General features: G+C 33.8%; 1 protein-coding gene across 4 annotated transcripts in view; it reads left to right on the top strand.

The window, feature by feature from the left end:
* Positions 1–18664, top strand: part of LOC111866520 (protein RFT1 homolog) — a 53345-nt gene that overhangs the window by 4524 nt on the left and 30157 nt on the right. For all 4 annotated transcript variants that reach the window (XR_002843163.2, XM_023855550.1, XM_023855549.1 and 1 more), the window contains exons 3-6: positions 2606–2795; positions 5248–5349; positions 10967–11185; positions 17732–17992. Coding sequence is in view for 3 of the 4 variants with exons in the window: in XM_023855550.1 (XP_023711318.1) it covers positions 2606–2795; positions 5248–5349; positions 10967–11185; positions 17732–17992 (772 nt within the window). In the remaining variant the exon portion in view is untranslated. The remainder of the gene's footprint in view (positions 1–2605; positions 2796–5247; positions 5350–10966; positions 11186–17731; positions 17993–18664) is intronic.

The raw sequence follows: 18664 nt of genomic DNA, 5'->3' as shown, positions 1-18664 counted from the left end.
TGGAAAATCGCTGATGCAATAGCGGCACGACTGGTGAATGTGCGACCACAGAGAGTGTCTTTCATCATTGGAAAAAGCCAAAAATCGATAGGAGCCAGGCCAGGCAAGTAGGGAGCATGAGAAACCACTTCAAGGTTGTTTTCACAAAGAAATTGCTTGCGTCGCATATGCCCAATGCTCTGGTGCATTGTCCTGGTGAAAGAGCACACATGCAGCCTTTTCCAGCTATTTTTCTTGCAGTGCTGGAAGGTGCTTGTTCTTCAGAACATCTTGGTAGGATGCACCTGTCACCGTAGTGCCCTTTGGAATGCAATGAGTAAGGATTATGCCATCGCTGTCCCAAAGCATGGCCATCATCATTTTTTCAGATCCCACGGAAATGCCAATTTTGGAGGCGATGCTTTCCACACTCAATCGGCGATCCTCCAAAACAACTTTCTCAACTCGCTCGACCATGTTGTCAGACCGGCTGGTGCGGGCCAAGATTATATTTGGTTTGTTGTCACACGACGTTCGGCCTTCTTTGAACTGTCATACCCACGAACGCACATTTTTCACATTCATGACACCATCACCACATGTCTCACTCAACTGGCGATGAATTTCAGTGGGTGTTGTACCATGCAAGTGGAGAAAACGAATGATTACTCGCGGTTCTTGTAACGAAAACGTCACCATTTTAGGTATCAAAAACACTCCTCACTCTTGCCCACACCACTAGAGTTTTGTGTGCCGTACAGTGCTGCCATCTGTGTCACACATTCACAAAGAGTGCACATGTATTTTAAACTAAACTGCATGTGTCTATCTCCTCCCAGTCCTGAGAAAAAATATCGGAGACCTTAGAACTTGAACGCCCCTCGTACAAGTGATAGCACTGTTGTTGATGTCCACACTTGCAAATCACTAGCACATGCTAAGTCATCTCAGTCTTCAGTAGTTGTATCCTGACAACAGATTTTAACAGTAATTATGGGAGTCTCACTGCAAATGCAGCATACATAAAGTCAACTTTTCACAGCCACATTCTTGCAACAAACTCTTTTATTCACAGCCGGACATTCAACTGCACTGGTTGCCTCAGTTCTCTTCTTTATAACCACTTCACACAGACCGAATAGAAAACACCATTTCCAACAATAACTCTATTATGAACAAGTTAAATAGTACCATCCAGTGTAACTATTTAAGATTTTCTTATTTCAATTATTCATGCCCTTACATGTTTCGGTCTTCAGAGACCATCTTGAGATGGACACCTTTACTTCGATATTGTTAGAAGCCACCAGTCTTTACAATTACAGTGCTGTTCCAATACTCTAAAATATTTATAGTTAGTTAGTTAAGATTCTATTGGAATTTGTAAACCAGGCTGGTTCGTGTCGTCCCTCTTATTATTTCTTTTGACGGGGGCCAAATGTGTGCCACCTTGTCGTTCTCAAGAAGAGGGTTCTTTAATGTTAACTTTTTCATAATATTAGTGTGACAGACCAGAATGAATGAAATAAAAAATAACTATTGTTATAGAGGCATGTTTACTAATCCATTGCTTAGAAATGAGTTGCAGAACTCTGTTGTTCTATTGTTGTGTGCATTACCTAGCAATGACCCGCTGTTTACAGAGTCACTGCTTAGCAGTGGGCCTATATGCCAGAATATGTAGGGCTTGCAATTATTTTTAAGTTTTCAGAGACGGATGCCTTTTGGGGTTTCTGGAATACCATGCACAAAAGTAAATATGTTTAGGATGTACTGTCAGCAACTAAGTAGAAGTTATGATTTAGTAATCTCTCAGTTGAGAGATAAAAATACCCATAAAGCAATAAGCAAGAACCGAAGGTCTGTAACAATTGAAAATTCATGCATAAAATTAGTTTCTTCAGTATGTGAAGTATGAAAATTCATGTTGTGGTCTTCTGCATTATGACACAATATAGTCTGGTAGGTGGGTACCAACATTTTGAAAGAACTACCCTCAGGGTCTGAAGATTAAGGCAGTGTGCTCCTCAAAACATTGATGGGTACCTACCAGAATATTCAGTGTCATGACCCAAAACATCACTGTGTCAAGTTTCAACATTATTTGTAATACTGGTTATTTTGTTTTTTTGTTTTGTTTTTTTTAAGCCTCATATAGGCTCTCTTAATTCTTTCTTCCCCAAAACTGAGACAGTTTCTCTCTGTCGCTACTTTACACTAATACATTGTATTTGGAAGGTCTCACGATTGAATTCTGAAGTTAATCTGCCAGTCTTCATATTTATTAATGCCATTCCAGATCAGAATTTTGAAGATAATTGGCGAGTGTCCTTGGGAATTTATGTACAGAGCTTACAGTTTCTTGTAATCCATTTACCTGCTGGTAATGTTGAAATTAAGGTACATGTAACTGCCAAGTTGGGGGGCACAACATTAACTTGTGTCTTTTATGGATTTCTTGAAACTTGCCAGGCAAATGCCAGAATGTATATGTCATAGTCTTTTCAGTTCTGTCACTATTGCTCTTCCATATCTCATCGGACACTGTAACCTTAGCAGGCAATATGATAGAGAATAACAGAATATTGAGCCATGATGTAACTTCAGTGTGTTATATGAATTTCAGGGTTCCATTGTGCCAGGTCTTCAGTTTTGTATTTGGTTACATTTGGCTGCATGTTCTGACACCTCCAAGCACAGACATCACACAGCACTACACACTTGGAGTATGGGCAATTTGTCTCAGTTGTGTTATTGAGATGTGCTGTGAGCCAGTGTACCTAGTAGCTCAGTCATTCCTGTTTGTTAGATTCAAGGTAATGGCAGTTCCGTTGATAAATGTGTATTGGAGCGTAGTAATAATGATCCCATTTTGTATGCAGAAGTCCAGCAAATTTTATGTAATGACACAAAACAGTAAGATGCATACACATTGTCTTGCTCTGTGTAGAGTAAAGATTAACTGCTACCTGGTTTGGCCAGGCTGAGAAGTACTATAAAAAATTTACACTTAAGTTGTTGAATACATGAAGGAGATGTTATGAAGAAAATAGCTTGTAAAGAAAGACTTAGTTTTGCATAGTAAAGGTGTGTATTGAATGTGTACCGCTCCTGTGCGTAGCCTTTGCCGTGAGAGGATGTTTAGTAAGCCAGTGCCACCAGTGCCAGCTCTTATCTCTACACTATTCTGGCTTTCAGCTGCCATGTTACCATATTTACTCTTGAAGGGTGCAGTGTATTCTAATCCTGAATATGAATAGTTGGTTAGAATAGTGTTATGTATTGTCACCATGTGTCATATAAAATTTAATAATTTTTACACTTTATTTAACATAATGATGGTGACTGACTAGAAAGTTGAGATTGGTGGAACTGTAGCATGCATTTGAAAACTGAAGAATCATACAAAACCTTGGTTCCAAAATCTCAAGGGAGGAAACCACATGACAAACCTAGGCATAGATGGAAGGGTAATTTAACCTAGAGCTTGGAAGAACAGATTTTTAAGATGTGGATGGAATTCATCTAGCTCAGGTTAAGGTTAAATTATGGTCTTTTCACACTAGGTGAAGGGGTTCAAAAAAGTTGGCAGGTTCTTGACTAGATAAGTAAGAAAAACTGTACCATGAAAGTAGTTCATTACATTGAAATAGTTCACATTCAGAGCAAAACTAATTAAGAAAAACATATTACAAAATTGTGAAAGGCACTGACCTATTTCGTCACATTCAATTACCTATCAAAATTATCTTGTTTTTCTTGCAGCAGTTCATAGAGAGAATAGAATTTTACATTGAAATAGGAGAATTTTTCCTGCCATTTGATGTAATAATGTTATTTCATTTCATTTATTCACCTTCCATAAATCCTGTCAAGAGTACATGCTCATGCGGATGTGGAGATCATCCTAGTTACAGTCACGACTAAGGATTACAGTTGTCATCCACTAGCATACACATTTGTATAAAATACTGGTAAACATACAATATAATATATAAGTTAATTTTAGTGGTAAAAGTAATGGCAAACCTTATACAATTTTTACAGATTTATACAAGTCTATTTATTAAAAATTCAATAGTTAAAACACAGTGTCATTAATGAGTTTTGTATAACATACATTAATAATATAACAAATTGAAATAAAGGCTAGTATATACTATATCCCATATGGTCTTATTTTTATTTTTGGAATTCTGAATTTTATTATCATATTTTAGTTTTTTAGCCTCCTTAATGACCTTAGATAAAATTCTACAATATTCTTTATAATAGTTTCTTAATTCTAAATTATTACTGTTTCTACATGCCATATAGAGTACTCTTTTACGTTTACAGGAAGTTATTATTCCTATAGTAATCCAATCACTTATTTTATTTGAAATTTTAATTTTTTTTTAAACTGGAATAGTAAATTTTCAAGTAAGTGTCTAAAACGGAGTTAAACATTATATTAACATCATCACTAGAAAATGTTGAGTCCCATGTTTCATAACTTAGTTTAATTAAAAAGTCATTTATTGCGTGTTTGTTTATTTTCCTTATTATTTTAAATTGTTTAGCATGTGTTCTCATGTTTATTGTTTTAAATGTTATGGATTGTGCATCATGATCAGACAACCCATTTATTTTAGGCCATATAGAATAATTTTCCCTTCTAGAAATATCGATGAAAATATTATCAATGGCTGTAGCAGAATTTCTTTGAACTCTGGTGGGAAAATTTATGGTACTTATTCAATAAGATAACTAACTCGTTTTTCTTTTCACTATCAAGAAGGTAATTTTTATTAATATCCCCACAAATAATATATTCTTGTGTTGAGGTATATAGATTTCTAAGTATTGTATCTAGTTTTGTTATGAATGTATCAATGTTTCCAGTCGGAGCTCTATATATTGTAATTATACAAAGTCAGTTGGAGCTCAGGTTTAACTTAACAGCACATACCTCAAAATCTTTTTCTTTACAATATTTTTTTACATCTATATTTACAAATTTCAAGCTTGTGCATAGATAGATACTTACTACTCCTTTTTCATACAAGTTCCTACAATAGTTTGCTCCTAGTTTATAAGAATCTATGGATAACTGTTGTAATTCTAAGAAATTCATGTCATGTTCTGTAAAACATAATATGTGAGGGAAGGCTGGGTGTAGATGACTTAGTAGCTCATTTTCTTTCCCCCTTAAACCTCTCTTGTTCGATGAAAATTATTAATTATCCCACGCTTTCATTGTCAGTATAATGAACTTTGTTCTTTCAGGTGGTTTTAGATACAATCCATATATTAGTTCGAACAGCAACATTCACTCCACTCATCATTTATCGCCCACACCAGGCAGTTGTAGCGTTCTCTGTTGCACAGGTAAGAAATGCACATTTAAAAGCTGTATCACTATTCAACATAATTAACTGAAGACATTACTTGTTCTGAGCAGTGGTCAGTGTTTTACGTGCACAATACTGCACCCATAAAGACCAACAAGAAGGACTTGATCTTACAGTGATCAGAAATTCTCAGTCATGTTGGCATAATATTGTCATTGTGAATAACTGAATTTTAAGTGATTCTTATTATGCTATTGCATTGTTGTTATGACATTTATTTCTCTTGCTTGGGTGTCTCATTTTTCTTCCTTTTAGTCATTACAGTATCTTTTAAGTTTGTATTTACTCATGGTTGTGATTTCTTCTAATAAATGTCCTAGTATACAAAATTGGCATTGTAGTGTATTTATTTTAATTGCTCATTGCTGTGTTCCATTACTGATGAAGTAACACGGGATAAATTATATGATGTGTCAAGTTTGTGTTCAAAATTGTGCATAATGCAAATTTTGTTTATGGTTGTTAATTTGAACTTTCTTTCAGGCTAGTGTTTTAATTTCAGTTTCAGTTTCAATTTATTTAACATTCCATAGATCCACAGTACACGTAAGATATAGAACATGTCAAAATAGTACATAATATACAGAATAAATAAAACGAAGTAACTGAATAGAATAAAATGAAGTAAAATATATCAGATAGTTGATTCCAGTAAGTACATAATAATTAATACTATTAGAATTGACTGCGAAATAACAATAGAAACATTTGATCCAAGAAGTAGTCAAATATCTGACTACAAGCAAATCATAACCTACACCTAGTACTCCTAAAATACCGTAAGTATGACAATATAAAGTTCGATACTAGCTTTTGAATAGTCATTAACTTGTGCAGGTTTTATATTGAAAATATTCTTCTATGGATTAAAAATGTATATGGAGAAAATGTTTTAAACAGGTTTTAAATTTCCTAGGATTGTGAGATACCTCTTTGATGTGGGGAGGGAGATTATTGTAGACCCTAATGCCCATACAATACACTCCCTATTGGTATACAGTAAAGTTTGATATAGGCTTATAGAAATTATTGGTTTGTTTTGTACTTATATTGTGATTTTCTGAATTTAAAATAAAAAGATTTTTGTTGTTAACCACAAAAAGCATGGGTGAAAGAATATACTGTGATGCAAGAGGTAAAATCTCCAACTTTCTAAACAAATTCCTACATGAAACCCTACTATTGCAGCCAATCAGTATTCTAATTATCATTTTTTGCATTCTAAATATTTATAAACTATGGGATGAGTTTCCACAAATATATAAACCATAGGTCATAATTGTATTAAAATAGAAATAGTAAACAGTTTTCAAGGTATTGAGAGTCATGTATGATTTAATACTCATTATATAACATGCTGAGCTCAGTTGTGGGATAATGCATTCAACATGACAACTCCAGTTTATTGAATCATTTATATATATGCCAAGGAACTTTATATTAGACAAGGTTGTTATTGAATAGTTATTACAAACAATGTTTATATCAGTTGTGAATTTGTTTTAAGTTTTAAATTGCATACAATGGGTTTTATTAACATTTATTGAAAGTAAATTTCTTCTGAACCCTTTATATGCACAATTAATGGCATTAACCATATTATTTTGAAAATCCTTTAAATTTGAACCTTTAACTAATATATTTGTATCATCAGCAAATAATATAGGTATAGTACTATCATTTACAATTTTAGGCAAATCATTAATATAAATAAGAAACAACAACGGGCCCAAAACTGAACTGTGGGGATCACCATCAATTATCTTTCCCCATGAAGAGAAGCTTGTTTGATTTAATTATTCTTCCAAAACCTGAATTCTCTGATATCTGTTATTAAGATATGATTCAAACCATGATTTAGCTTTACCATTAATATAATAGTATCGGCCGTGCCATTGCTCAAGCAGTTAGTCGCTGGCTTCCCACTGCGGCGGCCCGGGTTTTATCCTGGGTCTGGTCAAGTGGGATTTGTGGTGGACAAAGTGGCGCTGAGGCAGTTTTTCTCCGATTACTTGTATTGTATTGTATTTTATTTCATCCATTTTGCTACGCAGTAACACTTGGACACTTCATTCGGTAATACAAGTTAACAAAATAAATCTACAAAGTTACAAGCATACTACCAACATTTGTTACAGTCATAAGCAATATATAAATACAACATTCCAAAAAATATACAAACTGCTATATACAGCTCATGAATGGCTATGACATCCAAACATAAGTACCTGCATCATCCACTCTTTTATTAAAACTAACAACTTCATTTATTGTGTAAAAAGAATGTTTCAATAAAAATGATTTTAAGTCTTTTTTAAAAGCTGAAAACCCCACTGAGTTTTTTAGTTTGTTTTGCACCTTACTATACAATTCTATCCCCATATTTACCACACTTTTTTTAAATAATGTAGTTCTGCAGAGTTGTACTTGAAAATCCTTGTTTATTCTTGTATCATAACTATGAATATTTATATTGTGGATCAAATCTGCTTTGTGCTTTTTTATGTAACATAACACCTCTAAGATATACAAAGATGTGACCGTGAGGATTCCATAATCTTTAAAAATTTGCCTGCATGACTCTTGTTTACCAAGTCCACTAATTATTCACAACACCCTCTTGTGCATCTTAAATACCTTTATACTATCACCCCCCCCAAAGAAAATATTATTCCATATCTCAATAATGATTGAAACTTTCCAAAATAAATGCCTCTTAACATATTTGGACTCAAAACCCCTCTTAGTGATTTAATTATGTAGGATGTTTTACTTCAGTTTACCCTGCCAATCTTCATTCACCAATTGCTCCACAATCACCCTCACCTATCATCTGGGATCTGGGGCTGGTACAATAGGCCAGAAGTGGCCACAGTGCAAGGAACTTAGTCCCACCCCACTAGCAATAAATAAAAGAAAATATCATAAAATTGTAGTTTATACAACAAAATATCATGGTTCAGACAATAAAATGCCTTTTCAAGATCAAAAAAGATACTACCTACTGCAGATTTAACGTACTAGTTAAAGCTTGCAGGGTTTCATTAGCTAGCTTATATAGGGCATTGCCTGTTGAAGAGGCATCTTCTGTTCATCTGCTAAGATACTATATTTCTTCAAATGCTCCTGGAGTTGGTTGAACATGACTTTTTCAATCACTTTTGAAAAAGAACTTAACTTAGATATAGGTCTGTAGTTAGAAATGCTAGACCTATCACCCTTCTTAAATAATGGTTTAACTACAAAGTTAAAGTTAAAGTTAAAGGTGAACTAATAAAAGATGAGCTTATTTTTAATAATTTAATAAATATTCCATCATATCCAGAGGAATTTTTGGATTTAAGGGATTTTATTATATTTTCAACTTTTTTGGAGGATAACAATTTTAGATTAATGTTTGGGAAAGGAGTCTTGAATGACTGCAGTAAATAATGAAGAGGAGTAGTTCATTATGTTTTATGTTAATATTTTTAGCTTATCTCTTGATGGTTACTAATTTGAGTCCTTTCAATATTTAAAGTGATAGCCTTATCAGTATTTCTGGTTCTATTGGATTCTAATTTAGTCCCAGATAGTTTTATTTTTGTTCAGGGTTTTATTCATTTTGTCTGCATAATTAAGTTTTTTTTTGCTTCCTTGACGGCAGATAAAATTTTGCAGTACTTTTTATAATAGTTTATGAGATCTAGGTTATTACTATTCCTACATGCTATGAAGAGTTCTCTTTTACATTTGCAAGAAGTTAAAATTCCTAAGGTATTTCAGTTATTATTATTATTATTATTATTATTATTATTATTATTTATTTATTTATTTTTTTCCAATGAGGACTCCTCTGTAGAGGAAAACTAGAATAAGAGATTTTCAAATAGGAGTCTAGAAAGGAGTTTGAACATTTCATTAACATTATCTATAGAGAAAACAATATCCCAAGTTTCGTAGCTTAATTTAAGAAGAAAATCCATTATTGTATGTCCATTAATCTTACTAATCGACATACATTTCTTGATAGGTGGTCTTAAACTAAAAGAATAAAATGTTATAATCTGAGCATTATGGTCTTACAGCCCATTAATTATTGGAGTAATAGAATAATTACCAGCCTTGGTAGTGTCAATAAAGATATTGTCTATAGCTGTAGCAGAATTATATTGAGTGTGGGTAGGGAAGTTGACTACACTTGTTAGATTGTAGGTTTTAAGCAAGGCTTCGGATTGGTTGTTTTTATCACTGTCAACTATGTAATTTATATTTATGTCACCACAAATAATAAAGTCAACGGTAACCATAAATAGTTTTTTAAGGATTGTGTCTAATCTGATAATAAAAGTATCAAAGTTGCCTGATGGTGCTATATATATAGCAGTTATATGTATATTTTTTTTTGTATTCAGGTATATCTTGATAGCACAGACTTTAAAATCCTTGTCCTTACAGTACTTTGCAAGGTCAATGCTTACATACCTTAGCTTTTTATATAGTAATATGCAAAAACCTCCTTTTTCATATGATGTTCTACAGTAGCAAACCCCTAAATTATAACTATCTAGAAAAATTTGTTGTAGTTTTAGGTAGTTCATGTGATGTTCTGAGAGACACAGTACATGTGGGAAAGTCAGATATAATTTAATTAACAGTTCATTTACTTTCCCTCTCAATCCGCTTATAGTATTTTGGTGATAAACAGTTAAGGGTACTGATCCTTTTGATTGAAGGAAGTAATTTATTTTGAAGTTTGGTGGTACCACTACTAGTGAATAAGGTTTTTTCTCTACAACTGTTTTCACAGATTAGTATGGGTGAATTTCCTAAGTTGTTGCTCGAACTTACACCACCAACACTTCTTTCACTCTGGTTGACAAGTTTGTGATTTTCATTTACCGTACAAAAATCTTGTTTCCTAAAAATTGGAAGATTTTGATCTAGTTGAAGTATCATATGTAAGAACCCTGTTCTGAACTAGCTCAGAGCAGTACATGTTGCCACAAACTATATCTCCAACCTCTTTTAATATTACAATTCAAGCTAGGTTTGCACCTACTAAGCAGTTTCTTTGCATGATGATTCACACTAACTGTTTTTTATATTGCTTGCTACCTCTCCAGTCTTTTAACTCCTTAGTTTCAGCAGTGTAATATTAAAAGTTTCTCTTTGCTGTAAGAGTTTTCCGCTTTTTTATGTAGGTAATCTCTTATTCTGTCAATGGGGCATGCGATGGTGTGGTTGGTTGAGGCTGGAACTGGAAGGTTACAGTTTCGATTCCTGATGTCATTGGATTTTTCAGTTGACTGAGTCATTCCAGCTGCCCTATGACCCTGGGGTCAACTCAGCCTCTAACAGAGTACCAGGAATATTCCTGGGGTGGCAGACATGTAAGGCTGACAAGCTTGTCACCATCTATCGGCCAGTTGTTTAGAAAATGTGGGTACCTTGACATCTCACAAACCTATGGTCCTCCGCGGCCTATTATAGGGATAGCTGTACCATTAACTTACCTTATTCTCTCCATAGCACCATGTGAATGAAAGGACTGATGTATGCCCTGAAAGTCCAGGTTATACTCATGATCTCTGTAATGGAATGTTTTGATGCAGGTACTGGCAGCATGTGTTTACACACTGGGGTATTATGTGTATTTTCATTACTATATCACCAACCTGATGAAGAAACGAGCTGCACAGAAGAAGGTTGATTCAAATGAAAAGCCCCCAGTGAACCTGAGGTTTGTTCATAGAGACTCGGTTACAGAGCTTGAGGAGGAATTCCCATTTGAATCCTTAATGGATTTCCTTCCAGCAGCAATAGAAAATCAGGTATTGTTACAAGAATATTGTAAATGTTTAAATATTGACAAAGTTAATAAAAAGTCCGTCGAGTGTAACAATTTGTAGGTCACTTCTTTATCACTTCTGCCTTACATGTTTCGGTTTAATAAAACCATCATCAGAGGCACATAGTACAAGCATGAAAACACTGCCGTTGTTTAAGATGTACACAGTTATGTTTGCTGCGTGAACGCTGCTACAATATGTCGACGCGTAAAAGCACAACACTTGCTAGGATTGTTGAATGCACATTCAATTCTCACATTCGTCCGAAACTGCCCTCAAGTTAAAACGCCAATGTTAAAATATTTAAAATTTAAAACATTTGAAGTAAAATGTTAAGCTCCTCCTTGTTAATTCATCCCGAAGATGGGAGATGTCAGCTTGAGGATGTATGGCTTATGGTTAGATGTTTCCTATGTGCTGTGTGTTATTAACTTTGTGATTGATAGTGTAACGGACCAAAAATGAAACAATTAAAAAAATTTAAATATTGACTTTACAACCATAAAAGAATTTTTAAATCTGTTACAAAACAGGATATGATTTTATTATATTTTTTATAAACGTATATACATCTTGCAGTGCAACAGGATGCAGCAATATAACATATGTACATCTTATCCACACACAGGACTTTTACAGAATTTTCCTCATAAAAGTACCAGTGAAGATATGTTTTGATATCATGCATTTCATTGAAGTTCAGAAAGATCTGTTAGAAATTTTTACTATATTGGAAATATGAATTTTCATTTGCACCTTATCTTCATGTTAGTAAATTTTGTGCCCAGATTCCTGAAATTTAGAAAGATGCCTGCTCTGCTAATGATGAATAATTGTATAATCACAATATTCATTTTTTGGTGGGGTATTTTTCATGGGTCTTTGAGAAGTATTTTTAGAAAGTGGAGTATATTTTATTATTGATTCTTCTCCAATCTCTCACATAATTAGTGAAAATAAAGTGTTTTGGATTACATATTTTGTGGAATTGCCCCATTTTATGAAAATTGTGAGGTATAATATTGTGTCCTATAATTGAGATGAAATATTGTTAGATTTTGTCATTAAAATGTTGATTCTCTAATTCCATCTTATGTAATACATTGGACATCATCATTAAAATTTTGTTATGTGTAATACCATTCAGTGTCATGCATTTGACACTGACTCACTCTTAACTAGGTATTAGGAGTGAGGTCTGTGTTGAATATTTATAAATGAAAGATGCATTTATAGGTGGCTTCATTGTGATCTCAAAAAATTTCAACCTTGTATTTTGGTCAGATGTTAGGAAATATGACATGTTTTCATAATTAATATTTGCAGCATTTTAAATTATGTGATTTGGCTGTTCTTAGCATTACTTTGATGGTGGATCATTTGTAAGATGATTGATTGATTGATTGATTTATTTCGTCACTGTAGATCATTGTACATGATATATGACAAGTCAAGTTAATTCTGAATATTAACAATTTGATATATAAGTAGATTAAAATTACAATAGTTACAATTTTTTACATTCTTATTTGTGGAGAATTTGATGGAATGAACATTGGCAGGGGAAACCGAAGTACTCGGAGGAAACCTGCCCCAGCGCCATTTTGTCCATCACAAATCCCACTTGCTCAGATCACAGTGGTGGGAAGCCAGCGACTAATCGCTTAAGCTATGGCGTGGCCTTAGAATAATGATATTGATAGCTAATGTGATGTTCTCAGCAGATTGGTGCCCTTCTTGATGGCCTGGTATTCTCTATCTCTCTCTAAGCGGCCTACGTAGACGTCCCTCCATCTCATGATGTCCTTTCTATCACATCCAACATGGTGTCTTGATTCCTTTAAGCAGAAGAGAACTGCGCAGTATACATTCATAGCATGCTGGTATAAGCTCAACAAGTCACTTATTCTTGAATTATCTGGTAATATTGATATTAACTAGGATTTATCCCCAAACAAGAAGAATTCATCTATACTATAAAAACAATGTTCAAGGAGAAATGTTTTCAAAGTCTTTTTAAATTTGTATAGTGCTGGTATGTCCTTTATATATTGCGGCAAGTGGTTTAAAAGACGAAGTCCAATATTATTGAAGTTGTTTTTACACAGACTCGTCCTACATGGAACTATGAATAAGTTGTCTTTTTTTCTTGTATTGTGTGAGTGTACTGCTGAATTAGTGATGAAAACATTCAAGTTGGATTTCATGTAAACTAATATTTCATATATATACAGACTTGGTAGAGGTAATATATGTAACAATTTAAAATATTGTTTGCAGCTGGTTGTTTTTTGTATTTGCATTATAGTTCTAATAGCTCTCTTTTGTATCTTAAAGATCAATTTTGCATTCGCTGAATTGCCCCAGAATATCAATCCATATGATAGCAGGGATTGAAAATACGCATAGTATAAAGCAAGAACAGTCTCTAATCCTGATACTTTTTTGACTATTCGCAAGCCAAAACATATTTTACATAACTTACTTGCTAGTGTTTGAGTATGTGTGGACCAGCTTAATTTTTTGTCTAACGACATTCCCAAAAATTTGGTATGTTCTGTATAATTGATGACTTTATCATATAGTTTTATTGGTGGGCATTCTGGCTGTATTTTTTGTGGTTGGTGAAAGGATATTGCTATCGTTTTTTCTTTATTAATAATTAATCTGTTACTTTCAAACCATTCTGTGAGTTTATTTATTAATGCGTTTATTTTCCTTTGGACAACATTAACACTATTTCCTGATATAAAAATACTTATATCATCGGCAAAAAACGTTAGTTTTCCTTGTTCAATACCTGCTTCTAGATCATTAATATATAGCAAAAATAAAATTGGTCCAAGAACAGAACCTTGTGGGACTCCATGTCTTACGGGTCTACTCTGAGATAGATAGTTAATGCTTACATTCGCTTCTCTACATCTATATGTGATTTCCACTTTCTGTTCTCTTCTTTCTAGATATGTTTGAAACCATTTTAGTGCAACCCCTCGTATTCCCATTCTTGTCATCTTTCTTAGCAATATGTCATGATTAACTAGGTCAAACGCTTTTGACAGATCCAGAAATAACCCTATACTTACTTCTTTCTCATCTAGCGATTTATAGACCCCTTCTATGAACTCTGCAATTGCTGTTTTTGTTGTTTTTCCTTTGCAAAACCCATGCTGTTTGTTACTAATTAAACTGTGGTTATTTAAAAAGGATAAAAGTCTTTTATGCATAATTTTTTCAATTATTTTTGAAAAAACAGAAATTAGTGATACTGGTCTATAATTCGCAACATCCGTTTCGCTTCCTTTCTTATACAAGGGTTTCACTTTTGCCATTTTTAGCTGGTCAGGGAAGTATCCGGTTGAGAGTGACTGATTTATTGTATATGTTAAGGCAGATATTATCTTGGGATAACATTTTTTGATGATATACTCTGGGATGTCATCTATACCTGTTGATTTTTTGTTACCAAGTCTTTTGATTATGCCAACCACTTCCTCTTCAGTAGTTGGGATTAAGAACATACTGTTGTTGTTATACTTTACTGCATTGTCATTAGCTTCTTTGTTTGTATATAATGATTTGTCGTTTAAGATTTTGTGTGCAATGCTAGTATAATATTCATTGAAAACATTTGCTATAATTTTTGGATCCTGTGTATTTCCTCCTTCAGTGTTTATTTCAATATTTTTATTTTTTTTCCGACTGCCTAGCTCCTCCTTTATTAGGTCCCACATAGCCTTTGGTTTATTTCCGGAAGTTCTTATTTGTATGTTATTAGATAATTTTTTTGCTTCACTGATCACTTTGTTATAAATTTTCTTGTACTGACCATAGTATTTTTTAAATTCTTCTGATATATTCCCTTCTTTCATTAGCCTATTAAGAAATCGAAGTCTATTTCCTGATACCCTTATACCTGAGGTAATCCATTTGTTTTCATGCTGTTTACTTTTTACCCATTTTTTTGGTATTGCTATTTCATAATAATACTGAAAAGTATCTAGAAATTCATTATATGCATTGTTCGCTGATTTTTGTTTAAAAACAAGCTCCCAAGTCTCTTTGTCTAGTAGATAATTTAGATATTGAACATTTTCTTCACTATAAGTTCTGACCATTCTATATTCTCTCTCTGCTCTGGCTTGCCTTTTTTGATTCTTATTCTCTTGCTGCATCTGTACTTGTAATATCTGCGCGCTATGGTCAGAAAATCCTGTTTCAATAACCTCAAATTTATATTCCCATAAACCCTTGTTTAATATTATTTGATCTATGGCCGTTCGACTTCTGGAACTGATTCTCGTTGGAACATCCACTATTGCTTCCAAGCCGTAATGTAATGTAATGTAATGCATTATGCTGATTTAATAACAGAGAAGGCAAGAATACTTTGAATAAAGGTTTGTAGCTGGAAATAGCATTAGGTTTGAATCAGGTTTGCTACCCCCACATTAGAAGAAGCCCAAATCATTGTTATTTGATTAAATTCCTAGAGATTGAAGCTATGCACATGTGATTCTGGAGACATTGTTTCTTTCAAAGTTAAAAGAAATGTAGTGGAAATATATATACTTCATTTAGCATCAAAGTCTCTAGTGACAGGTCCCAATTTGCTGCAAGTGAGTGAAGTAATTTTCATGTCACACACAGGCAGAAATGAAGATTATGGAGGCTTCATGTTAATGGCCTGAAGTGACTCTCAGTTAGATGTAAATGGGATAAAATCTCCTCCCACACCAGTAGAATGTGAGGATACCTAAAAGAGATACTTGGCAGTTTACTTCATCATGTCCAAAATTCAGGTTTGACTGACCAATAATGCAGTTTCAAGTAACCTTTTAGATCTAATTATTTTGCTGGAAAACCAAAGACAATCCAGTGAGCAGTTAAAATCCAGGAGTTACTTATTACTTGGACTTGGACAGAACAAGCTGATGATTGTCACTCTCACATTCTGGGCTTAGAAATTTTGAAAGTTCACATATATGTAAAAGTACTATGAATCACTATCAGCAATTTGGCTGACAGTTGTTTATGTTCTTTCATGTTAAGTGAATTACTGGATCAGATGAAGTTGACCTTCAACATAAAATAAAAAAACGTGATGACAGAGTTAAATATATCGTTCAAGAAAAATAATCTTATAATAAATTTTGAAAAAAACATTTGCTATGTCATTTCTACCAAAACAAATTAGAGTTCCGTTAAGACCACTAATGAATTTTACCTGTAAATCAGAACTAAGATTTTTAGGTATTTACATCACAGAAAACCTAAAATATGGTGCACATGCTCAATTTTTAAGAGCTAAGCTATGCAAAGTAGTTTATATGATAAAAACATGAAAAGAAACATTTAGCCCATATATGATAAATATCTTTTCAAATTTTGATTCCTGTCTGCGGTACGGTACTATATTATGGGGAGGGGATAATGATTGTGACAAATGCTTTAAACTGCAAAAGAAGGTCCTTTGAATTATCAGTGGGGTTAATAATCGAACATCATGCCAACATATTTTTATAGGTTATAATATTTTAACATTGGCAGCGCTATACATTTTTGAAGTGATATTTTTCATTAAAAATATAAATATTAAGGTAAAAAATGTGGACATCCATAATTACAACACGTGAAGGAAACTAAATTTACATGTAAATCATTGCAATACAGTTCTTTATAAGAAAATAATTATAAATATAGGTATCACCTTGTATAATAAGGTCTCTGAGCAGATACAATTAAAAAATATGTAACTCTTTTAAGAGGAACTTAAAATCCTTGATGTTGAAACATTCCATTTATTCTGTTGATCAATTTATATCCCTAAAATTCTGAAGTGAGTGTGTTATGGTTTTGTGTTATGACAAATATCTTGTCATCACTTAATCTATAAAAGAAAATGTTCGATATTGGGTTTCTTTTGATATTGAATTGTTCAAAGTGGGATGATGTATGATTGATTTGTATGAAATCTGTAGGTAATTTAGGTTTTGTAGTATTGCTGACTGGTTTCTTAACTAACCAGTTTGTTATTTTAATATGTAGTAACTGGCTTGTTCTGTATCCAGAGGTTGTATCTCCAAATATGGATTCTTGGACCAAATAAACTGATTGATTGAATGATTCAACTTCTGACATATCTGTGTACAACCAGATTTGTTTTTGTGTTAAGATTCAATTAAACTTCTGATTTCCTGCTGATATTGACTTATCATCTAACCTCCTGAATTAACTATTTACGTTCCTTCATTTACTGATGCCAACAACAGCTTTCTAAGGTTAAAAGTCAGACTTACATCTATTTGAGATGTCCATTCCAGCACCCCAGCCCAGAGCATCTGAGCAGAGCTAATGTCATCCAACATGGGTAAAGATGGCTAGGGCTACTGAGTAATAAATGCTGAGATGTCTTCTGAATATACGTTCAACTCATAATTGATAGTAGGGGGCAGCACAAAATGTTTCATGTGCTGTGAATTTTCTCAGTAAGAAGTAGATGACAAGATACTTTGTTTCTGTTGACAGCCAAGCATCAACCATGGCCTTGCAAGATTAACATGGAGCTTCTTCAAGCAAGGCATCATGAAACAGATTCTGACAGAAGGTGAGAGGTACATCATGACACTGTTCTCCGTATTAACATTCTCTGAACAGGGTGTATACGACATTGTCAACAACTTGGGGTCTCTCGCAGCCCGTTTCCTGTTCCGACCAGTAGAGGAATCATCATACTTCTATTTCTCACAGATGGTGGCAAGAGATACAACAATACAGGAGCAGAATCAGGTGCATCTATATCTCCTCAATAAATGTTACCAGCAATCCCCTACCCCCCATTTCATTTCATTTCATATGTTTGCCTTTTGAAATATTACAAAAACTGTCATGCTCATTTTATTCATTCTGGTGTATATGAATTGTGCCTAGTGAACTTATATGAGATCACCCACTTCTTCCTTTTGATGTTACATGCAGCTATTTCCATTGAACTGGATCATATTTACACCTATCGCAGTAGTACTAAGAAAATTGCTATTATTAATTTTGTTGATTATTGTGTTTTTGAATGTACCTAGTTCTCATCAGTTTTAAAGAAGAGCTCACATACAGAAAGGTAACCTTGGCCTCTTTGGAAACTGTTAACCTGTTAGGTGGATATGATATGAGTTTTACATTTAGCAGTGTGAACATAACTGTATACGAGGGGGGACCCAAAAATAACCGGAAACGACCTGTTGCGCGCGCATGCTTTGTAGTTACGAGTTGTGCTGCTAGGTGGTGTTAGCTGGGGGTCTCCCGCGACTGTTAGTGAGCTGGCGTCAGTCTGAGTTAAGTGGTTTGTCTGTGGTGCTCTGTTGTGTGCGTTCCTGTTTCAACCCTTTGGCGATTAGTGAGATGGCCGACCAGAAGGAACAAAGAGTGTGCGTGAAATTTTGCTTTCTGTTAGGGAAAACTGCA

This window comes from Cryptotermes secundus, unplaced genomic scaffold (genome assembly GCF_002891405.2).
Source record: "Cryptotermes secundus unplaced genomic scaffold, Csec_1.0 scaffold401, whole genome shotgun sequence".
Taxonomy (NCBI): domain Eukaryota; kingdom Metazoa; phylum Arthropoda; class Insecta; order Blattodea; family Kalotermitidae; genus Cryptotermes; species Cryptotermes secundus.
The sequence above is the reverse complement of the archived record's forward strand: the minus strand, read 5'-3'. Positions and strand labels throughout refer to the sequence as shown.